General features: G+C 43.4%; 1 protein-coding gene across 22 annotated transcripts in view; it reads right to left on the bottom strand.

Moving 5' to 3' along the window:
• Kalrn (kalirin RhoGEF kinase) overlaps positions 1-24,843 on the bottom strand; it is a 577,550-nt gene that overhangs the window by 59,664 nt on the left and 493,043 nt on the right. For 12 of the 22 annotated variants that reach the window (XM_048794031.1, XM_048794029.1, XM_048794025.1 and 9 more), the window contains 6 exons: positions 19,231-19,514; positions 18,193-18,297; positions 14,878-14,973; positions 5,486-5,616; positions 1,800-1,866; positions 35-138 (listed from right to left, as the gene is read on the bottom strand). In XM_048794031.1, the coding sequence (XP_048649988.1) occupies positions 35-138; positions 1,800-1,866; positions 5,486-5,616; positions 14,878-14,973; positions 18,193-18,297; positions 19,231-19,514 (787 nt within the window). The remainder of the gene's footprint in view (positions 1-34; positions 139-1,799; positions 1,867-5,485; positions 5,617-14,877; positions 14,974-18,192; positions 18,298-19,230; positions 19,515-24,843) is intronic. The other 10 variants (XM_048794032.1, XM_048794037.1, XM_048794049.1 and 7 more) reach the window with 3 other exon arrangements.

Raw genomic sequence — 24,843 nt, forward strand, 5'->3', positions numbered from 1 at the left:
ATGCCCTGACCCTCAGGGCAGCTGGGACACTTACTCCTTATGCCAGTCATAAATCTGGTGAATGTTCCCAAACACGATTTTATCCTTCCCTCGCATATCCTCAGGAACGCCCTTCTCTTCTATCCTCTTCATGAAGCCCTGCAGGGGACAGGCAGTAGTTATAAGAGGATGCTCCTGAGAAAGCACCTGCAGGTCAAGGGTCAAGGCCACCTGGAGCACCCAGAGAAGCCCACGCTTTGTGTGAGTCTGAGGGTGATGCTGCTGTAGTTTTTCCTATTCAGCCAAGATTCTGCCCTTGGGCAGAGTGAGAGTCAAAACTTTTATGAAGTTTCTGGGTGCTTTCTATGTCTTAGTGGTACAGCACATGCCTAGCATGCGCCAGGCCCTGGGTTGCATCCCCAGCTCTGCCAAAAAAAAAAAAAAAAAAAAAAAAGAAAGAAAAGAAAGCCAAACAAAGAAGAAAACGATTCTCTCTCCTTCCCTGTCTCCTAACTCAAGTTAATTATATTTTTAAAGACTCAGAACTAGATACATCTGGCCTATAAATAAGTCATAAAATGTTAACACTTTAGGTTCTGTAGCATTCCTATGTCATCTCATTTCAGCTGTAAAATCAGGTTGTGAGGTTGTACAGGCAGCACATGGCCCCATCAGAGAGACAAACAAACAAAAAAACCCAAGGCACCCATGTTATATTACTTTTAATCACACCACTGATGTCTGAATTTCCTGGATTTCAGTTTCTCAATCTACAGATTCCCAAGGGGGAGAGTGACTTTCCATAAATTAGAATTCAGGTCCTCTCTATGCCTGGTTAGTCTCTTTATCCAAAGCTCAGGATTGGCAAATACAGAGCCATCTATCAGCAGAGTTCACAGGATGAGGACTTAAAGGGCAACTGTTAGGAACCAGCAGGCAATTTAAACATTAGGAATTCAATTTTTAGACTTCCTATCTTTTTTTTTTAAGATGCTAAACAAAACGAATCTAGGCTATCTAAATTATCCATTTACTTCCTTAGGCTTTGTCCTCCAAAAAAGTGTCTAAGTCCTCAAAAGTTAATCCCTATGGAGCTGGAGCTGTTGTATTTATTACCAATTTGATTCCTAACTGGGGACCTGTCACTCTTGCTTATTGGTGGCTTTTTCTTTGTCTGTCTCCTTGGTAGCTATGACATTCTCTTTGAACTCTAAGGAAATGTGTAAGCCCCAAGATTCAACTCAAAGTTACCTGGTTTGTGCCCAGGGTGCTCAGAATTCTGAAGAATATATGTTCACATGAGGAAACATCTAATAGCCTCTTAAGATCATAACTTGGTCACCCCAAACAAGGTGAAATGGATGCAACTCTAATCAAGAAGCTCCCCAAATGCTATAATATTTGTGCCCTTACCTCTCTCTAAATATCATAAATGTTTCAAGGAGAAAAGAAAAAAGTGCCTGCATATTACATTTGAATTATACCCTTTAAATCATCTTTGTGTGTGTGTGTGTATGTGTGTGTGTGGTACTGGGGACCCAGAGGTGCTTTACTGCTGAGCTATATTCTCACCCCTTGTATTTTTTATTTTGAGACAGGGTCTCCCTAAATTGCCAAGGCTGGCCTTGAACTTGTGATCCTCCTGCCTCAGCCTCCTGAGTCTCTAGGATTACACACCTGGCTATCATTTTAATACTCATTCCTGCAAATACCCAGAGAGTGTAAAATACATGCAGCCATTAAGCTAACCCCCTGCCCATGTAGGGTCCAACCTGCTCCTAGTTGGGTGAGCACAGACTCACTCTGCACCAGATACTCACCTCCACCACAATCCCCAGGTCCTTGACATAGTCTTTCTCTGTCTGTACCAGCTCATTTAGGACAAACCTGAGCAGTAAATGAAGAACAATGAGGGTTCCTCTTTATTGTTAAGCAAGAAGTCTTCACATTAAGGTCACAGTAAAGTTACTTAAACGCCTTAAAGCACCCCAGAGTTGCTCACTTCTGCTCTCTGAGGGCACGAGGCCAGCAAGGACTTTCCCTTAGCCAGCACACAAGTCAGACAAGGATGATGAACAACTGCTTTGAAATCCTCTTTCTACTTTCTATATCTCTTTCTCCCTGAATGACTGTAGAGACACAGGGCAGGAAGAACGACAACTCCTTTGGCAAAACTGAGTTACAAAAGCTTTGAGGCCAAAGGATCCATATGAGACTCTTATTCCTTCGTTTCAGTTCCATTCTTCCTAAAGAGAGGAGAGAGACACTTGTTTGATAACAAGCTGTTAAGGCCCCAGAAATGCAGATATGGAGAGAAACTTTTACTTTATAATCTAGAAGCTACAATTATTCACATGGGTATCTATGGTAACTGGCTTGGAAAATCCCCAGTCAAGGCCAGAAAGGCTGACTGCAGACATTCCTCACTCACAACTTTGAAGGCAGCGCTCAGTCCCAAGACGCAGGATTGAACAATGGCAAGGACATTTACTTTCTTGGCTTTCTTGTTAATTATTTCTACTTCTTAGAGCATTTACTATAAGGCCAGTTACTTCATCTGGGTTTTCTCATTCTTGTAAAAAGGTAGCTATTGTAAAGCATACTTTATTTAATGAAAATACTCAAATGGAAAGATTAGGTAACTTGCCCAAGATTACAAAGTGAGGGACTGAGATGGGATTTGAACCTAGTTGTTCAAGAGTCCAAAGACTGAGCTCCTTCATGTAGCTCACTGCCTGGCAAATGGCTGAGACTGGCTCATTGGAGTCCCAGAAGCCTCAGCCCCAAACACTCCTCTTTTTCTGTCCAACAGTGAAGAGGAAGACCTATCCATAAAATGCTTTTGGCTGTGCACAGGGCAGGGGCTGCTCTGAGTCTATTGGAGTCTGATTCTTTACTATCTGATTTGAAAAAGTTTTGTCTGAAGCCACACAAGTATATTTTTGGCCCAAGTGGCTAAAGGGGTAAAGTTCTGAGATGTCAACCAGGGACCCCAGTGCCAGGGTTGTAACCATTTTGAACCCAGGAAGCAATTCAGCTGAAACTCTTGTTCTGTGTGACACTGAGGAGCCACCAAATCCCCGGGGTCTAGGGGCCTTGGGGGCCAGGGAAGGAAGCAAAGGAACACATGCTTCTTTATCAGCCTGCTCAGCACTTCCAACCAGTTCCCTCCAGCACAGACCAGCGAGTGTTTCAGGCCACAGGAAGGAACTGGCAAGGCCAAATATATAAAGCATTCAAATATATCTTTAGCATGACCCAAGTACCGCTTGGAAGACAGTGGTTAAAGAAAACCACAGGAAAATGAGAGTGGGAATTGGGGGCTGGGAGGGGCCTGTGGAGATGAAGTCTACTGCTCTGTGTCCACGTGATATTTTTATCTTCAGCCATTTGCTGACACATTGGGGCTGGCTAGGCTTGTCAGCCTCTAGGGAAGGGGACTTGCATCAGGTCTGCTGGGGAGCCTTGCCTTTTTCCCTTAAGGGGCTGGTGAAGTATCTGGGGGAGATTAAGACACATTAAAAGACCTTCTGAAAAGTTACCTCAGAGATTTAAATTATATTCATCTTAAGGCAGTACAGGATTAATTGCCAAATGAATGAATAATAAATTACTGTCCATGTTCAATTCTTATCAGTAAAAGCCACAAATAAATGTTGTTCTTTGGTCCCTGTGAAATTTTTCCAGCTATAGGTTGGGCCCACTTCTAACCCTCTCTCTTTCACAGTGGTAGGGAAGGGCTGGTCTTCCACAGGAAATCCTGTAGACCCTTGGCACTGGCTGTTCCCTCTACCCAGAACACTCTTCCTCATGGCTAACTCCTTACCTCCTTCTGGTTTTTGTGCAAATGGCAGAACCACTTAAAACCACAGCCTGGCCTCATTCCTGATCTCCCTCACACTGCTCTTTTCTTTTTCCAGCTTCTGACATACCACCTAATTTATTTTGTTTGTCCTACTTCTCCCATATATACCAAAAGGATGATATATAGTAAAAGGGATGAGACACTGTAGGGTAGATTTTCAGGATAGCTCAGGATGTGGAGAAATAGGGGCTTTGGTGAGAATGAGATGAGGGAGGAGAGATGGGTCCCTGGGTAAAAAGGCAACACACTCTTGTGATCCATGGTAGTAAAATCAGACAATATCATATTTGGACAATGGCTGACATAATTCTCATAGGCCTGGTCAACATGAGTGAGACTAGTGTTTGTCTTTGCTAAGGACCATTGGCCACCTTGTGGGTCACTTCCCTGATGAAAACTTTTGTTTCCCTGATATAAGCCTTGTTTTGGCTTGACTGATGTAAGCTAAGGAGAACCAGTTTTGTAAAAGTCCTAGGAAATTTCCCTGTGGAAATGACATTTCTCAATCTTGATTCCATTTACCAACTTCTTGGGGTTCTTCCTAAGCACCCATAAAGTTGTGGGAGTAAGTATGAAATTATAGAGTTTGCATGCCTCTTGTTCTTCTCCACTGTGAGGGGACAGCCCTGCTTTGACACAAGGCTCTTGCTATGATGTTTCTATTTTTGTTTCCTAGGAAACAAAGTCCTAAATGTTCACTCAACACATTTCCTAGTAACAGAAGGATTTAGCCCTACTTATTTTTTTTTATAACTGATTTAACAAAATGTGCTTTTTTTGCTTTGAGGTCTATCCCTCCCACTCCCTTATCAATTTGCAGTGACTTGGCAAAAGGAGTGATTAATTTGAGGGAGAAGGGCAGACTAACAGCAGAGAGGGACCCTTCCCATCTGCCTACCCTACTCTCACTGCTGCTCACGATTTCACACTGAGCCATGTTCAAGACTTATTGGCAGCTGGCTTCCAGCTCAGCCAAACTCTGAATAAGAAAACTAAAGTAAGGGAGGAGTTATGGTTCTGTATTACTGGCATCCATATCTTCCTTATCATCTCACGTAACAGGAGGCATATAACCCAGACCTTGCATTGCACAAGGATCTTTGTGAAACAGACTGCAATGTGAACTGTATTTTACCACTAGCCATTCAAAGTGGAAAGGCAGTTTTTGTAGAACTAAATGATGCAGAATTAAAGCCCTTGGGGAGGGGTTGAGATGAGCCCTACCTGGCGTACTACAGCTTCCTCTTCTAATCTCTCACTTGCCTATACTTGGGGCATATCGCCTCAGGTGACCTCCACCAGATTTTCTGCCATGATTAGGGATTCTCTGGTACTACAGACCCATCTTAATAGTCCCACAGTTTCCTTTTTATCAGCATGTTTAATATTTCTATCAGATCTTAGTTAAAACCATACTTTGTCATTAATAGCTGCTACTTAACAGAAGACACTTCAGCCTAAACTTCTTCAAGACAGTGCCAAAGTAGCTCACTGTTCATCACTGTTACACAGAATAGATCTGAGTCACTTTCACTTCTGTCTGAGATCAGTCGAAGCACAGCGTGGGGAATCCCTAAGTACCCCCAGCCCTTCACCACGGTCCGCCACACCTGCAAGAGTGGGATCTGGGGAGTTACTTACATCCTGCCTCGAAGGGCCTTGGCTTTCTGTTCTTCTTCCAGGTTTCTAGGAGGAGTGGGTGGGGTCATCCCCTCATTTAGGCAGCCTGTAGGGTCTTTCAAGCTCCCCCGGTAGGAGCCTCCTTCAAGAGTCTAAAAAGACAAGAACAAACAGCTTCAGAGAATTGTACATTGAAAAGTCACTTGGAAGCCCTGTGTCCCCTAGTCTGCCCACAACCAGCTTGAGAAGTAACAGCCAAGGCTGTTCTCACTGATTCATAGTGAAGCATTAGGACACCAGAGACTTCCACCCTCCTGCAGCAGGGAGCTCTGAGCTGTCGCCTTCTTAGGCAATCAGGATGTCCTTGGCCAACTTTCCAGGCCTAATGAAACTGCCCATTGTCAAAGCAACTTATCTCTGTGTAAGGGCTCCAGAGGGAAAGCTAATCATTGCAATTCTGTACCAAATAAGGAGTTAGAAAAGAAAATCTGTTGTAAGGCCATCAAATGCAAATTGATAAGGGAGTGGGAGGGATAGACCTCAAAACAAACAAGCAGGGTTTTGTTAAATCAGTTATAAATCTTTTGGAGAGGACAAGAAATAACCTGTAGATTTAACCTTTTCAAAAAACATCTCTGCTAAGGTTATTTACCAATGGCTTCCTTTCATTTACTAATTCTTCTCATTTCTTTTAAATCAAGTGCTATAGAATCAGAAAAAAAGAAGTTAAATGGCTTAATACAGTCCTTCAAACCAGACAAAAGAGAAGTTAGACTTTATTTATGTATGATGCATCAAAATGCAATCTACTGTCATGTCTAACTAAATAGAACAAATAAAAAAACTAAAAAAAATACAGTACTTTAGAAGGAACTAAGGGTAAGGAACAAAAATTCTAATTTCAGAATATTATATGGACAGCTAAAATGGTTCCATGCTTCAGTTTTTGTCAATTTTCAAATCAAACCTTCTCTCTACAGATTTCTGAGAAATAGACAGAGACAACAGTTGTCAACCTCTCTGAAAAGTTACAAATGCTCTGCAGTGGTGAGCTGCTTTCCCCCACGGACGTCACTAGTAACAGTAAGAACACTCAAAAGAGGGTCCAAGCTAATATTTTCACTAGTGTCCTGGGAAGACCCAAGCGACACCTACTATTTGATTATGTGAACTGACAGAAGCCACATGGATAAACAGTAATATGAGAGATCAAGGTCAAGGTGGGCAAATGTAAAACAAGCATGAGAGACAAATCCAAACCACCCAAGGCACCTGTCTACCCCAGCCACAGTGGCTAAACGGAGAGGTTTCACTTAGTAGTCTCTGAAAATGGCCCTGAGTTAAAGTCACAAAGATCAAAAAAGTGTCATGCAAAAAGGTAGTAGGAACAACAGACTCAGCCTGATCTTAAATGATCTGCACTTGACATCATCTGTCAGTAACTGCTGGGTTTTGTTTGTTTTTCTGTTTTATGTGTGTGTGTGTGGCACTAGGCATTGATCCCAGGAACACTCTACCACTGACACCACATTCTCAGCACCCCCACCACTTTTTTTAAAATTTTGAGACAGGGTCCCATTAAGTTGCCCAGGCTGTCCTCAAACTTGCTATCCTCCTGCCTCAGCCCGCGCCCCCCCATGTAGCTGGGATTATAGACATGTGCCACCATGCCTAGTTTAGCTGCTGTATTTCAACATAGACCAAACAGAGGCAGGAAAGTCTGAGGAAAGGAAACATAAAAGGAATGAGGATCCTGATGGGACACTATGTGACAAAGGATAGAAACTTGAATCTGAAAATCTCAACACTGAAAGAGATATCCACTTTTCCTTGGCCTCCCAAATAGACACAATATGCCAAACATGAATTTGTCACTAAGGCTAGAAATTAGAATTAAGAGCACAGGGTCTTCCAGCCCAACAGGGAGAATTTCTTTCTACTTGACATAAAGGTATTTACAGAACAAAGTAATCAGCTACGGAAACCGTTACATCCAGAGCAGCAGTATTGGCTAAAAATAAAGAAAGGTCGAGAAGGGTTGAGCTACATTTATAGATACAGAGTCTGTAACCTGTTATTAAGGAAATTAGAGTGTCTGGTGCCGAGGCTTGACAAGCCAGTGGACAGGCAAGCTTTCCAGTGACATGTCCCCTGGTGCCATCACCAGAGACAGGCTGCTAGACAGATGGACCCAGCTGGTGACGGATCCCATTAGTGCCTCTTACTTTCTCCTCCTCTTCCCATTGTCCTTTTGCGGTCTTTGTTCTTTAGCCTGCTGGATGGCAGGAAGGAGACTGCCAGGCCCAGGAAGCAGGCCTACAGCTCTGCTTACAAGATGCCCCCACGGTACATCCAGCTTGACATGGGCCACTCTCAGCCCATCTAGAGAATGAAGGACATCTAAGGAGTCCAAAGTGTCACACAGTGAAATGCATTCCATGTTCTTCTGCCTGACTGTTCTGTAAGCAAAGAAGCCCAAGTTGTCTCTGGGGCAGGACTCTCAGGCACAGAGTTAAAAGGTAGATTCAGTGAGAGCAGGAAGAGGGAAATAAAGGGCTTGGGAATCGGTATGCTAGGTAATTTACCTTGAATCATGGAGTTAGCTATAATGCTGGCAGTCATTCAAGAGTGATTCCCTCTGAAGACCTAGTTGCCCGTGTTAGAGTTGGATACTAGGCTCCAATCAAGGGCAAGTAAAGGTAACCTGCAATTAGTGCTTCTCCTGGAGGAAACAGGCCAGTTTTCTGCTACAATGAGAACTTCTGCCCCACTTAAGATTTGCAATATGACCTATGCACATCCTCCTGAATACTTCAAATCATCTCTAGATTACTTATAATATCTAATACAATGTAAGTGCTAATAAGTAGTTGCTATACTGTATTGTTTAGAGAATAAAGACTAGAAAAATGACATGTTCAGTACAGACACAGATTTTTCTTAAATATTTTAAATCTGAAGTTGGTTGAATTCACAGATGTAGAACCTGTGGATACAGAGGGACAGTCATTGAGAAATGAAATGGGAGGACATTCCAGGCAGCAGCAGCCCAGAGAGTAAAAGTCATGGGGTGAATGAACCACGTGGGGCAGCCCAGAAGCTGCAAGCCCAGGGCAGGTAGAGGAGAGGGGAGGGACCAGTAAGTGACTGTGTTATGGGTGCTGGCATGAGGAGGTTCTAGAAAAGAAAGAGCTAAGGAGTGAAAAAAGAGAGAGAGCAAGTGCTGGCAAAGAGAAAGGGGAAGGAATGGTGGGAATGAAAATGAAGAGTGGTGCAGCTGTTATGAAAAACAGTATGGAGGTTCCTAAAGAAAATTAAAAATAAAACTGTCACAAGACACAAAATTGACAGGACTGGGTATATGCATACCCAAAGGTTATGAAACAGCACCTTGTAAACATATTTGCGCCTCTATGTTCAGTGCTGTACTATTCATAGTAGCTAAGATGTGGAAAAACCTTAAGTGTCTGTTGGTGAATGAATGGATAAAGACACTGTGGTAGGGTGTGTGTGTGTGTGTGTATGTGATATTTTTCAGCCTTAAGAAAGGAAATTCTGGGGCTGGGGTGTGGCTCAGAGGTAGAGCACTCGCCTAGTATGCGTGAGGCACTGGGTTCAATCCTTAGCACCACATAAATATAAAATAAAGATATTGTGTCCACCTATAACTAAAAATAAATAAATATTAAAAAAAGAAAGGAAATTCTGCCATTTTCCACAACATGGGTGAAGATCATGCTAAGTGAAATAAACATATAAAGAAAGAGAAATATTGCATGATCTCACTTATATGTGGAGTCTTTTCAAAAAATGTCTAATATATATAGATGAATAAAATAGTGAACTGGGTGTCTTGTGAGTTCAAAGTCAGCCTCAGCCATTGAACAAGGCCCTAAGTCACTCAGTGAGACTCTGTCTCTAAATGAAATACAAAAAAGGGCTGGAGATGTGGCCAGTGGTTAAGTGCCCCTGAGTTCAATCCCTGGTACCAAAAAAAAAAAAAAAAAAGGAGAGAGAGAGAGAATAAAATACTTATTTGGGGTGGGAGGAGAGAGATCAAGTGAAAAAATAGGAACTATATAGATCAAAGGATACAAAATAGCAGATATATAAGATGTAACAAGCTAGATCCGGAGATTTAATGCACTATCTGAGGACCATTGTTAGTAAAGTTGTATTATATTAAGGGTTTTTGTCAAATAAGTAGATTTAAGCTGTTCTACACATACAGAAAAATAATGTGTGGGATGATGGTTGTATTAATTTGTTCTCTATAGTAACCATTTAACCATCTATGTGTATGTCATAATATTTTGTGGTAACCTCAAATATGTACATAAAATATTTTTTAAAACTTGGATAATATACTCTGGCCAATAAACATTAGATTTAAGTCATTCCTAGGCAAACTTGGGGTGGGCATGGGAACAACTGATAGTGGAAAAACTGAGGTGTGGATTTTTCAGACAAATGACATTTCAGGTTTGTGATTTGGGGGTTGATTTTTTTTTTTAATTTTTGATGGAATTCTAAATTTTTCTATTCTGACAAGCATCTTAGAAATTTCTTCCACAGAGGATTTCCAAATGAATCTAGTTCCTAAAACTGTGGATATGATGGGGCCATTATTTTTTTCCATCTAGACCAGGAAGTTCTGCTAACTCCACCCCATTTTCAGGGGCCTGCTTATCAGTTTGTAAAGCACGTTCATGCCTACTCAATCATCATTACTTGCTTGAGATTAGGTTCAGGTGAACAGAATCATCACTGATAAGTGAGATAAAGGAGAGTCCAAGTAGACCAATTCACTTTCCCGAGGCAACTTATAAAACAAGCCAATTTGTGTAACATGCACAAGTACAGCCTGGTCCTTGCCAGGTTCCTCTGTGGCCCATGAGGCTGGCCAGGGAAGTGAATGCTAGCACAGCAAGAGAACCAAAGGGTGGCAAGACTTGCTGACGCAGACAGGGCACACTGTCAGGATGCCAGGCCACTAGATGGACTCAAGAAGAGCTCATGACTGCCTCAGTGCTGCCTAGAGGCAGAGGACTCTTAGCAAGCATCCAGCAGGGTCATCTGGAGTCTAGTGACCTGTTTTGGCATGCCACCTGATGATGAGCTCAGAGAGGGCCTTCCTTTCTGGAAGTGTGATCTTCTGTGCCAGGCAGGGTAGAATCCTGGGGCTTCAGGACCACAGTATAGAGACACAGTCTCACATGGCCAGGAAGCTCTCATTCCTTACACTTGAGGAATAAAACCAAGTTCTATGGACTGCTAAACAATTACCCTGCAACATCTACCCAATGGCCAATCTATTAGCAGCATGTAAGTTTCCACTTTTCCAGCACCACACTGGGCAATGGGAGATGAGGATGATGCAGTTCCCTTTGCCCTCACAAGGCTGCAGAAGTGGCCAGGAGCTAACATTTGCAGGTGCCTGCTTATCAGTTTGCAAAACACTTCCTGCCTACTCAACCATCAGAATTACTCTTTTGAGATTAGATTCAGGTGAACAGATTCGTCATGGATAAGCGAGATAAGGAAGAGCCCAATACACTTTCCAGGGCTATATTACTGGTAGCAGAAGTAGAATGGAAACCTGGGTCTTCAGGTTCCTTACATACTTTATACCAGCAATAGCTGTCCACAGATCTAGAAAAAACTTTATTAAAAATCACATGGGGTGACGGGCGTGGTGACACACACCTATAATTCCAGCAACTTGGGAAGTTGAGGCAGGAGGACTGCAAGTTCAAAGCCAACCTCAGCAACTTAGCAAAGCCCTAAGCAACTTAGTGAGACCCTGTCTCAAATTTTAAAATGTTTAAAAAGGGCTGTGGATGTAGCTCAGTGGTTAAGTACTCCTGGGTTCAATCCCAGTACCCCCTCCAAAAAAAAAAAAAAATCACATGTGGATAGCAGAGGGAGACCTTACTCCTGGCTCAAAGTTAAAGACAATACCTTAACACATAAACCAGAAAGTATGTCAGTATGCTAGCTCTATTGGTGGTTCCTGGGCAATGAAGATCAGCGCTCACACTGAGGCAGAAGCTTTGATGCAACAATGACTACGTGACCATAAAGCAACAGGAGCAGCTTTGGGGCATGGGGACACGAGGTACCTCCTGGCCCTCAGGTACAGCTATAGGGCAACTGAATTCTAAGTGCAGAATTTGGGGTCACTGCTTGAGCAACCGATAAGGAAATTAAAAAAAACAAAATAACTATGGATAAAGGTTTAAGCTAACAGATGCTTCTGTAAAATGGACTCTGCACATTAAGAAGGACTTTGATAGTTCTTTACACTACTCTAAGAAAACTCCCACCTGCGCACCTAGGTCCTGCCCTCTGGAGCAGCCCAAGCAGACCAACCCTTCAGTCCCACTGCAGTGCTTCAGTAATTGGAAGACGGCTCTGTCATGCTTCTAACTTCTCCCCAAACAGAGTCTCTGTCTCTTTAACCTGACCTGGACAACATGGTACTGTTTACCTCCTCTTGGGCTCTTCCAGTTTATTCAAGATCATTCTAGAATGCTGCATTTAGAATACAATGTATTACACACCACTTAGGACAGGTGTGGTCTGAATAGCACAATGGAACTATTACTTCTCTTGACCTATACATTGTACTTTCATTAACCAAGTCTATGATAACATTGGATATTTTGGCAGCTTTCACACTATTTTATTTGATCAAATAAATATTCCCAAACTTTTATGAGCTCTACTTTTTTTTTTCCTCCCAAGCCAAGGAACTGATGAGGAATAGGAACAGGAGTCTTAGAGGTGAAGAGGCAACTTAGTGTTCTCACACATGGCTGGAGTAGTCTCAATTTTCTGTTGCTCCACTGCTGTCCCACAGTGGGATGGGAAGAAAGAGAAAGGAGAGGGAAGGTAAAAGAATCAAATTTTGGTAACATGATTCTAAGAAACAAAGCCACTACTTTCTTACTCCTTTCTTAAGATGCACTTGGTTTCATATGTTAAGCCAAAGAAATCTCTGTAATTCTGGGCTCACTGGAGGTCCTTAAGGAGCAGTTATTGGTGGAAGTTAAAGCCCTTGTTATGGTAAACTCATTGCAGTAACAATATTCATTCAATAGACATTGATTGACAGCTGGTTACAGGGTTGATCAACTCCAATGCCATCCCACTCTTCCCCTTCTTTGGGAAATCTGTTCTTATGGGACTTGTCAACAACTCTCCTCAGAGGCATAACAGATTCACTGATCACACAAACTAGAGGACTGAGGAGACTCTCAATAGCACAAGTCAGCAATAGAAGAGGAAAGGTAACCTAAAATATAAAAAAATCTGGATTTAAAAACATTTTCTTTGTAATTGTAGATGCCTTTATTGAATTTATTTTTTTTATGCAGTGCTAAGGATTGAACCCAGTGTCTCATGGCAAGCATTCTGCCACTGAGCTACAGCCCCAGCCCCTGGATTTTTTTAAACAAGTATTCATGAAGAACCCATTAAGTATAAAAGACTCCTGTATACAACTGGAGGAAAAAATATGAATGTCCTAAACGACTTATCATCTAGCTGGGGAGGTAAACTGCAAGTGAAAACATCATGGTATTTTAACAAATGGCACAACAGCCATCTAAGAGGTGCCCCAAGTAGCATCTGGCATTTGAAACTGCAGTTGGATTTCAGAGGGCGTTTGGCCTGGAGTGGTCAGGGAAGTCCTTGTGGAGAGATGAGTTTGAGTGGGACCTTGAAGGTCCATTATGCACTAGATAAGCAAACACAAGAGGCAGAACACTCTGGAGAAGTGAAGTGGTAGGAACAAAAATGCAAAGGGAACAAAGCCAAACATGTGACTTTGAAAAGTCAGTGGTGACCATGAGAGCCCTTGACTCCCGCTGGGAGGACAAGGAGAGACAGCAGAAAAATGGGCAAGCGCAGAGTCTGACGCTTGTAACTCAAACCACCAGCCATTTTTTTTTCTAATTTGAAAGGAAAATTTGGTAGGAAAAGAAGGAGATCATATGTGTTAAACCTCATTTATACACTATAAAGCTGGCATATCTGAAAAGGAAGCCACTGGAATCAAAATTATTGGCAGCTTGCTCTAGAGAGGACGCTCCGTCTCCCTCTAATTCTTGGGCCTGGTGGAGAAAGATCTAAACAGTGGTGATTAACAAGACTTCCCAGCAGAAGCCTGGTGGGAGCATAGGCATTTATCTTAATGAGATTGCAGGAAAAGCCAAATGGGTGACACAGATGAGAAAGAAAGGAAAATGCTTCAAATTGTCATCTTACAGTGATACTTAGACGTCAAAGCCTGGGAGTGGAGGGCAGCTCTGTCCTAATGAAGCATCCAGAAATGAATTTTCACCAGCACTTTGCCAAAGTCCCCAGCCAGCTCAGACTGACCACCCTGCCTTCAGGTGGCGTGATGGGTCCACTGAATAGTCACAGGCTAGACCAGCTGCCAGTGCTTATGTTCAGTTTTTCCTTCCATGATGGAGAGAGGCACCAGGTCCCTTGATTTTTTTTCTGGGTTGGGGAGGGGTACTGTGGATTGAACTTAGGGGCATTCGGCCACTGAGCCACATCCTCAGCCCTATTTTGTATTTTATTTAGAGACAGGGTCTCATTGAGTTGCTTGGCATCTTGCTTTTTTTTTTTTTTTAAGAGAGAGTGTGAGAGAGAGAGAAAGAGAGAGAATTTTTTAATATTTATTTTTTAGTTTTCGGTGGACACAACATCTTTGTTTGTATGTGGTGCTGAGGATCGAACCCGGGCCGCACGCATGCCAGGTGAGCGCGCTACCGCTTGAGCCACATCCCCAGCCCAACATCTTGCTTTTTCTGAGGCTGGCTTTGAACTCATGATCCTCCTGCCTCAGCCTCCCGAGCTGCTGGGATTATAGGCATGTGCCACCGCACCCTACTCCCTTGATTTTTTTGTGGCAAGATATCTATACACTTTTGCCCATTCCCCTTTAGAACCAGCAGTCTTAATTTTGCAAGACTTTGCAAGCTAGAAGCTCCCTAAATAAAATTATTTGGTATTTTCAAAGACCCACCTGTTTCAGCAGCCCAGTGCATGAGCTTCAGAGCATCCAGACACCTCAGTCACTGACTAAAGGCCACTTGCCTGGGGGCCAGCAGGTCAGGCTTACTGTGAGGCAAATTTGTATGGGATACTTTATGCTTTTTGCTAACATCACAACCCCATAAAGGCCTATTAATTTCCCATGCCCAATCCAAAACAAAGCCAAGAAGGATTTTGGAGCACAGGTTTTCAAAAACCATCATTATTGGAAATAATTCTACAGGAGGGATGAGGATAAGTGAAAATGAGAACCTGGGAAAATGAGAACCTGGGATAGATTCAAGGCCCTGGGAGCCGCATGGAGGTGACACACACACAGAACTTCCTCCAGGACCCCCACTTACCAGCTTGCTTTTGACCAACTTTTCTATTGCACTGACAAGGTCTGCAGCAGTAGGTACTTCTGAGGAAGCCTGCCGGGCTGCTAGCAAAGAGGAGGACTGCAAGACATTGGGCAGCAAAGGAAAAGCAGATTAGCAAGGATTAGAAAGCCAAACAGAAAGTCCAAAGCTCAAGGCAGGCAAGGAAAGGAAAGCTCTGTGTTTAGAGGGAAGAGGCGACAGAGGGAAATGGGGTTAAGAGTAGTGGGGTGGAGCAGGCCTGCCCAACCCCTGGTCAGGAAGTCTTGGCAGCAGCAAAGCATAGATGGGACTGCCTCTCCTTAGGCAGGCCTCCAAAGGAGTTGAGAGGAAGGGTCACTGAGTTCCTAGTGGGGCCAATAGGCAAGGGCAACACCTACTAATGGCAGGAGGCAGGGACAAATGCTCCAAGGGCAAATAGGGCTTAAGCCACTATATGGCTGCCCATTGCTTTCCAGGGCTGCAAGCAATCCATCAACCCAGTCTCAAATGTATTACTGCCTTAGGTATGGATCTTTACAGTACCTAGAAAAATGCTAGGGGCAGGGCATTTTAGAGACCTGGAAGCTAGACACCCCCTTCCACATTTTCTCCCTCTCTTTCTCTGCCTCTGCCTCAGAACACCAAGAAGCAATAGAGGCTTTCGCAGGAGCTGTGTGTTACATGCTGGGCAGGTTGGGACATCTGCTACAGCCAAGAGGGGCTCAACTGAAGGGCCTCTCTGGGACCCTCTTCCACCTGCACCAGGGGTAAGGACTTGTCGGTATGGCTATTTGCTCAGTGGGCTGGGGATAACCTCTCGCTGATGATGGCTTTTGTTTGCTTGCTTGGTTTTCCCTTTCTCCTCTACCTGAGGAGAAGCTGGGGGAGAGATGGCCAAGCCTGCATGTATGTCAGAGTGGAGGGCAGTGGTATCCAGGCCAACGCACGGGAATAACCACTGTGGACATAGAAAGTTGACTGTCCTGGCCTTGTCCTGACTTCAAGTTTCTCCCTTAAGTTAGGGGAAGAATTTCAAACAAGAAAACTCCCTTTCTAATGTAAGAGTTCCTTTTCAGTCTTTGCTTCTGAAATGTGGAAGAATCAAATAAGTACAATTAAGAACAATTATAACAATCTCTTTTTCCTCTCTTGGGGATGCAGGAAAATGCTCATGGTTTGGAAAACAAAGATATCATTTTTGATCTAGGAATGTTACTCCTGGGAATTTAGTCCAAGGACTGACATTAAAAGAACAAATACTATATACACACCGTGATCTGCAGAGGTATTATTTCAAGTAGTGGATTGGAAACACCCTGTTCAGATGTCCCATGAAGGGACTGGTCAAGCAAATTATGGAACATCAAAAAAGTAAAACATTCTCCAGGTATTAAAGTTAGAGTCATGAAGGTAAAATTAATAAGATTCTAGGAAATGGCAGCAGATAAAGCATGGAGCACGTCATACGCACATAGTAATTGTAAAACACGCATGCATGTGAACAATGGTTAAACAGGGAGGATGATTGCATAATAGTGCAATGGTTGAACTTTTAAAGATTCTTTTATACTGCTGCAAAAATTGTTTTTAATAAGTCTAACTCTATTTGCTAGAAGTTCTGATGCTCATCTCAATTCCAAATATTGTGTACAGAAGTCAAGCAAGCAGGACTGAGGAGAGTTAATGTAATAAAAGGGACTGTTGCCATTGTTCCTATTTCTGGCTAAGAAAAGGGCCACCCAAATATCTGGGGTACATCACACTCTTGGTTAAAAATTACCCAGAAACAGCACAATATCCACTTCTCCCAAACAAGCCACATTTGAGGGAATCCAAGGGCGAGGGTGCGTGACCTCTTATCTTATGCAAGCTGGCTCCTCTGAGTGGAGGGCGGTGTGGGATGGCAGATACTGGGACATGAGAACCCCACCCCCATAGACATGTCACTGTTTACAGAACATTTTACAAGGGCAGAACTCTGGGAATACCAGCAGGCTGGTCCTCATTCCCATCTCAAGGTGAAGTGCAGGCCTCTCTGCCTCTGGGGATCCAGGATGGGCAGAATGCCATGCTTCCTACTACTTTTCTTCCCAGCAGTCCAGAGTCAGAGAGCAGAGCCACCAACATCACCTCAGGAGGGGCCATAACTGTGTGTGCTTCTCATGTGTAAGCCCCAGGGGCAGTCACCACCTCTTAGTCTTTGTCCTATTCCTAGATTGTCCTTCTAGCATAGCAGAGAGGAAGACCTGAAATAATGGTTGTGAATTAATAATTAAATGTAGGGCAGACAGAATTAATATAAGAGCTGGGATGTTAGAAACACAGAAGCCTCTGCAGACCTCCTTTGAATCTCATCCTAGGTGGGATCATGAAGGCTTGTTTCCTGCACACACATGGTGGACCCACCGCCTTGGAGGAGGCTGCCCCACAGAGAACTAGAAGGCACAGGGGAAGCCTGAGGGACAGCGAGGCAAATAACCACCACCACCACCACCACCAAATGATGCTCCTAAAGCAAATGGAAAGGACAACCAAACACAAAACCACTTCCAGAGTCCAAGGTACTGGTCATACCAAGAGAAGGCAAGGAAAACCCCACTGATTAATGGCATGGCTATAAAAGAGAGAGGGACAGATAGCATAATGAAAGTGGCCCAACGTCCCAGATTAGTACTATGGGGTCAATTCCAACCATCCAGTCTGAGCCTCTGCTCCAGAATGACTGAGGTGACCCCTAGGGGGTCAGAGGCACAGGGGACAGGCTGTGGAATTTTGCAAAACAAAAAACTTGTGCAACCGAGCACATTAGGCCTGCCTACCTTTGACACCCCCCTCCTCCCTTAGCAGTATTTCTACCTGTCTGCTGAGACTGCAGAATGTTAACAGCACAGGACTTGACTGGAAGTCACCATGATTCTATTTTAGAGTTGGGTATAGAAAAGACAACTAAAACAGATCATATGGTCAAGCATAATAACATGGTTGCCACCTAGAACCACCACAGATTCCTTCTGGGGACAAACAGTTCCTTTTAAGAGCTGCTGTTTCCAAAGACAGAGCCATTAACTTATATCAACAGAATGAGATTCCAGGCAGATATCCATTTTAAGAACTCTACATACACCACTACACTGCCCAGAATGAAGCCAGACCTCCAGGATCGGGGCAGAGGACACCTAGAATCGCTATCACTGTGGATTCGAGTGGAGTAAGAGATAACAAGGGAGAGAGAACATCATTCTCCCATCACACACACACATGGAATGAAGTCCAGGGCATAAAGCATTACTTTTTCCACAGAGAAGCCAGAGGTCCTACCATCTCGTCCTGTGTGGGGTCGTTGTCAAAGATCTTCATGGGCGGAGGGAGGGGTGTGTGTGACTCTTCATCTGGCTCATCTTCACCCCAACCTTTCTTGCTCTTCTAGAACAAAAGAGCAGCGTTAGCTATTGTTTCACAGAGCTAAGATACCAAGGGTTCAGACTTGACATACAAAAACATAAGACACGAGGAGGGTTCCTCTGGACACACAGGCCTTTCTTTGCAGCTGCAGTTTCTTTCTCTGTAACGTAGATACCCCTGCTTATCTCAAAGGACAGTGAGAACCAAATGGGGGTAAATACCGCCCCCCCCAAAAAAAAACCCTCAAAATGCTTCACAATCTATCTCACTGATTAGTCAGAAAGAGAGAACGCTGAAAGAAAAGCCAAGAGAGCTTAACTTTTTAAAAATTTAGGAAGGGCTAGAGAGCCGAATTGAAATGTCACCAGGCCCTATGCCACTTCCAGAGGAAGAAATGGCAGAGGGCATAAAATTACAACAAGAAGAATGGTTACACATCAGAAAGATCTTCTCAACCTCGGCAGTGATGAGAGCTGGTACTTATCCTCCCTCACTGGGTGCCCCATCAAAGCTCCTGGCTGAGTGGCGACCAGGCTGGCCGCACCTCCGTCACAGCTCTCCCCTCTGCAGCAACCTGGAATTGTTTACTCCCTTTACACGTGGCACTGCTCCAAACACCTGGGCACAGCTCAGTCTTCTATTTTCATAGTGAAATGGTCTCCATTCTTTCACTATTAGTCTGAATAGGTCTGGACAGTTTTGGTGTAGTCCTCAGTAGAGGCAGGTGACCAACTGCCACCCTCAAGCCAGGCCCCTAACTCTAAATATGGCAAAGCGGTTTCTGGCTGCTGGATATGCCCGGTATTGGTTATTCTCTGATGAATGGGTCACAGATTGAACTCGTCACTGAGGCTCAAGATGACAAGCTCTTGGAGACTGGCTAGATTACAGAACCATGCAGGAGGCATGTCAGTGGTGCCTTCCAGATGGAGGGCTCCGGGGCCCCCTAAGTACCTCGTCAGCGCTGTCTCCCTGAGGGGTGGTCTCATCCCCAGGCTTGGGAGAGCCCAGGTCGAAGCTTTTCCGACCATCGCGTACTTTCTTCTGTTTTTTAATGTTTCCATCTGCTTTCCCGCTGTTGAGTCGACGCACAGGACTGGTGAGCCACTTCTTTAGGGTGTTGGTGGAGCGCTTGGGACCAGGGGAACTGTGGATGGAGTTCAGGGAAGGCTGAGCCTGCAAGTTGGCCACGGATTCAGATTTGCCTCCATTTTCGCTGGAGGAATGAGAGTATGCATCTGAGGAGGAAGAACAGACAGACAGAGCCAAATCAGAGGCAGTTAAGGCAGGATGCTGATCTGGGAGTAAGACAGCTCCATCCTCAGGAAGCTAGGGCACAAGACAGAAGGTCAAGGCCAGCCATGGACTCCAGGCGAGGACCAGCAATAATGGCTGACATTTGATTTTTAACATGTGAAGCACCATCCAGGTGTTGTGCAGATAAAAACTCCTGCCTCCATGGAGCTTATATTCTGGTTAGAACAATGGACCAAGACAACAATAAAATAAGTAAAATGTAAAGCATGAGAAGAGCTATGTTGAAAAATAAAACAGTTGGTCAGGGAAAGTCTTGGGACTTGACTTTAGAGTGCAGACCTAAGGGTAGTGAAGGTGAACATGTGGCCATCTGGCAGAGGGCTTTCCAGGCAGGCAGGCAGAAGAGCCAGTACAGAGGTCCCGAGGCAGGACCTAGGGTGTGCTGGCGGTGGCTTCAGCAGAGTGAATGAGGGGGACAGCATAAGAAGGACTTAAGAGAAGCAGCAGGTACTGAGCCAAAGGGGCTGGGTGGCCAGCATTATGCATTTGGCTTTTACCTGGAGAGAAAACCATCAGAATACTAGCCAGAGTGATGTGGTCTGCCTTACATTTTAAAAGGTCAGTCTAGTGTCTATAGATTGAGGGCAGTGGAAACAGGGAGAGGGGCTGAGGCTGCCGTACTATTCCAGCTGGAGGACGTTGGTGGCTGCTAGGAGGGCTGAACCAGTGCTTCTTAGAAGGGATTAGATTCTGGATATATTTTGACATGGCAGAGAGAGTTTTCTGACAAACTGCATGATAAATGAAAAAAGAGGAGTCAGGTTAACTTTGGGTTTTACCCTGAACAACTATTAGGATAGGTTCCTGAAATGGGGAAGACTATGGAAGGAACAGGTTTTGGGGAGGGTAGATAGACAGGAGATCAGTTTCAGACATCTCTGAAAGCCTGTACCAGATGTGAGTGGAGAAGCTGAGCAGCAGCTTGATACAAGTCTGGAGATTAGGGGAGAAAGTGCTGGCGAGCTGGATGCTGGTGTAGAAATGGCGTTGGAAGCCATGAGGCTGGGTGATATCATCAAGGGTCATCCATAGGGAAAAAAAAGAAGCTGGAGGACCAGGCCAGAAGTAGGGAGATGGAAGGACAAGGAGGCAGTCATGGCAGAGGAGTGGGTGTTCCTGGAGACTGGACCCAGTGAGTGTTTTGTGGAGGAGGGAGAAATCTGCTGTGTCAAATGCTACTTGCCAGGTCAAGAGCACTGACCTGAGCATTACGTCTTCAACTTAACAACACGGAAGTCATTGGTGAGTTTGCAAAAAACCCCAGCTGTAATGGAGTGGAGGGGGCCAAGCCTGATTAGAGAGAGTGCCGGAGAATGGGAGAGGAAGGAGTCAGAGTGGGGAGTTGTTTTGTTTTAAAGGGATAGTGATTGGAGATGAAGAGACTTTGTTTTGTTTTGTCTTTTTTAAATGGGAGAAACAGCATATTGTTTATAAGCTGTTATGCCATGGGCTGACTATTTTCAGTGTGATAATGTACTTGCAATGGTTTAAGCCTTTTACATGGCCTATCTGATTTCCCTCTCAGGCAACTCTATGAGGAAGTTCTATTATCCTCATTTTACAGAAGAGGAAACTTCAGACTTGGAGAAACCAGTCAATTTGCCTAGGAACATCAGCTTGTAGGAACAGGGAGAGCTGTGAATGCCTGTTAGTGTTTCCTGGGCCCTTAAAGCCAGTGCCTCACCCAGTTCTCCAACCTCCCTGTCGTGGGGGAAGGATGAGGGTGGAGGTAGAGCAGGTCCAGAAAAAGCCACACTATTGTGGTGGGACAGAGGGGCTAGAAAAGGTACTGGGCAGATGTGAGCATACAGGAAGAGCACCTCAGGCAAATCTCATTTAATTTCCCCCCAAATCCTTGACATCTGAAAACCCCTTAAACTCTGAGGTGATTAGCATTAGATTCCACCTATCTTGGCTTATAGAATAGCTTTGAGTTTTATTACAAAGGAAGCTCTTTAAGCCCACTTCCAATGTATTCCTATTATTTAGAGATGCTGTTCTTGGTTCTATTAGTGTGAGAAAGCTGGGTTCCCAAGGCTTTCAGAAGCTGCAGAGCAGCATGAGAGCATCAGTTTGCAAATCCAGATGCTAAGCAAGAATTACTAACCAATAACAATGTTATGGAGCACCGATCAGGTTGTGTGTTCTAAAAATATAATGACATAGATTTTATTTTCAGAGACATCCTGTCTAGCTTCACACATTCATCCACACATGATAATACAGAGAGGCAATTGGCGGGGGGAGAATGAAAAAGCAAGACAGAGAAGGCAAAATAAAGATAAATTCACTTGGCAGTATGTGAGCAGTATGTGATTAATCGCGAGGGTCTGCCTGGACAGAGTTCAGAGGCAGGTCAGATCAGTAAGGGTGGGATTAGTCTGAAAAGGCTTCCTGGAAGAGATGCAGCCATACAGAAGGTGGGTGGCAGGGGTTGGGCGTATTCCCAAAGGGAATAGAGTAGCCAAAACAAAAGCACAGAGCTAGGAAAACTGAAAAGCAAGTCAACCAGCCTATGGTAGATAAAATAAGATGTAATGGATGCAATTACATGAAAAAAAAAAATGAATGGAGAAGAAGAATCTGGATGGAAAGACTTGTGAGGATTCAATAATAAAATGGAGGCGTCTGAACCCTATTGTGAGACTCTACTATGAGACAACATGACAAAAAGGCGTTTTTTCATTTTTAAAATGAATCTGGACACTATATATATATATAAACATGGCCCCAGAAAGAAGGGTTTAGAGTCCAGAAGTTCACATGAGGACTGAGCACATGGAATACAAAGGAAGGAATGTGGGACATGCCAAAGCAAATGATTTCATTAATGTTAGGATGACAAATTAAAGGTGAGTTGTCTCCATGTGGGCTTCACCAATGTAGTCTCCAGAGAATGCCTGTCCAGAGCCTGGTCTCAGGACAATGCCTGACAAGCTCTACCTCACCCCATGGGTGCCTGACAGTGCCAGTTTGCATACTGGTGTTTAAACTGAACACATGACTAAATGTTCAAACAAATGATTACAGTGGCCTTTCAAACCTACTCTAAGATTGAGTCGTCTTTTCCTATAATGACTTTGCCCTAGCCCCACACTAGAGCTCTAATCTGGCCTTGAAGGCCCTCTGGCTTAGACAAAGCCAAAAGAGAAGAAATGAAATCCTGACATAAGATGAACAAATGCTTTTGTCAATGGAGATCAGTCTCCAGCTTATTCCATGAGTTGACATTATGGTCTCCAAGTTCAGGCTTCAGGTCCTCCACTCTGCTGGAACTTTCTTAAGTCTTACCAGAGCTTTGTGCATACTTTGGAAAACAATAGCTGAGCATTTGCATTTAGCAGCACAACAACTGAGCTCCTAAAATTCCCTGGCATGAAGGATAACTTACAGGGTTGCTCTACTCAGGGAACATTTGGTGATCCACTGACTTGTTTGGCAACCATTTAAGGACAAAGTTGTAATCTTATCTCAGAAAATTCCTTGCAGGCTGTAGTCTTGGGTGTGTTGACATTATTTTTGAAGTGTTTGGTATGGGTCAACTCCTGTCCTCAGGGTCTGGGTGATAAACATCTCCAAGAGCACTGGTAGTAGGAGCAGGGCCTCTGCTATCTTTTGCTGATAAGCAGCAGACACATATCATTCACCAGGCCCCTGGGATACACCAAAAGTATAGGGACAACAGAACTAGAGGTCCAGCCACGTTAACTGTGCCTTGTGTAACCAGGCAAGACAGGAGACAGTCCAAGATTCCTCTTCCATGGCACACAGCCTGTCTTTGAGATTTGCAAATGCAAATTTGGAATAACTATTCCTCTTCCTCTGCTGTCATCTGGTTCTGCTTTTGTACTTTCTGTATAAACTAATGGCAAAAGTACAACAGAAGAAAATTAAAAATCAAGAGTATTCCCAATATTCTTATTTCAAGTTTATTCTAGGTAAACAACCGGAGCCCACCCAACCATGTCTAAGAAAGGGAATCTAAGAGTTGGAAGCAATTTATGAATCATCGTCTTGTTGGTGTCCTGTCTTGAGACAGGACTATTTCCAAGTCACTTTAAATGCATAGTTATGAAAGAACTTGACATCATTTAGACCAGAAATATCTACCTATTTAATTGTTTCTTCAGAGAAAGATTGGCATATTGTGATTGTGTCATTTTTTGGAAGATGACTGCCATTAGCTGTTTTGAGAATGTTTTAGTGTTCGTCCCAATAGAAAAGTTTGGTGACCAATTTGCAACAACTATAATAACACTGTTCTCTCATTGAATCATCCCCAGTCAAGGTAGGTACTAATTATTATGATTCCCATCTTAGGAAACTGGAAAGGAGAGTGTTTCAGGAACTGAGGCCCACTGTAGCATGGAGCAGGGGCAAAATTGAAACTCAAGACTGATTCCACTGCATATCCATTTAATCTTATTTCTATATCTATGTTCATTCTTTATATTCCTTTAACCTCTACAATTATTATAAAAAGGAGCACCCAATTGCTAGTCTATTCAGTGTCTCAAATATGAATTTATATGTAAATTATAAAATTTCAATGTTGAAAAGAGCCTGAATTTATCTAATTGTACAGATGAGAAAATGAAGGTTAACATATGGGAAAGTCACTACTACAAATTAGTAACAAAACTAGGACCCAAAATCCAGGCATCTGATCCAGAGTTCTGGATCAATGTCCTGTCTTTAGCCAAAGGCTTAGAAACTGAATTTAAGACTGATAACTGGTTTTAAGTGTGACAAATATATCCCTAGATATTGCAAGTAATAAAGATCCTTTGATGTTCTGGTAGTCACGACTTGTTTTCTATATTTAAAAAATAAAACCATTTGTTTTTATCTTCAAAAAAAAAAAAAAAAACACATGCCCTGTAGCATTGCTAATAGAAAAAGTTCCCTTTTTATTTAGTGTGTGTGTGTGTTTGTGTGTGTGTGTGTGTGTGTGTGTGAGAGAGAGAGAGAGAGAGAGAGAGAGAGAAAATATATGTGGTATTGGGGCTCAAACCCAGGGTCTATGCATGCTATACAAGTGTTCTACAACTGAGCTATACCCCAGTCCCTAAAATCATTTGCTAAGACTAAGTTTACTAAAAAATATTTTTTAAATACAGAAAAAAAATTGACAACAATGTACTTATCACCTAGATAGGATGAATGTAAACATTTCTGCCATATTTGCTTCAGCTTTTTAAAAAGCAAAAGATGACAAAGTTGAAGGCTTTACTTATTTATTGTGCCCAT

Source organism: Marmota marmota, unplaced genomic scaffold (assembly GCF_001458135.2).
Source record: "Marmota marmota marmota unplaced genomic scaffold, marMar, whole genome shotgun sequence".
Classification (NCBI taxonomy): Eukaryota; Metazoa; Chordata; class Mammalia; order Rodentia; family Sciuridae; genus Marmota; species Marmota marmota.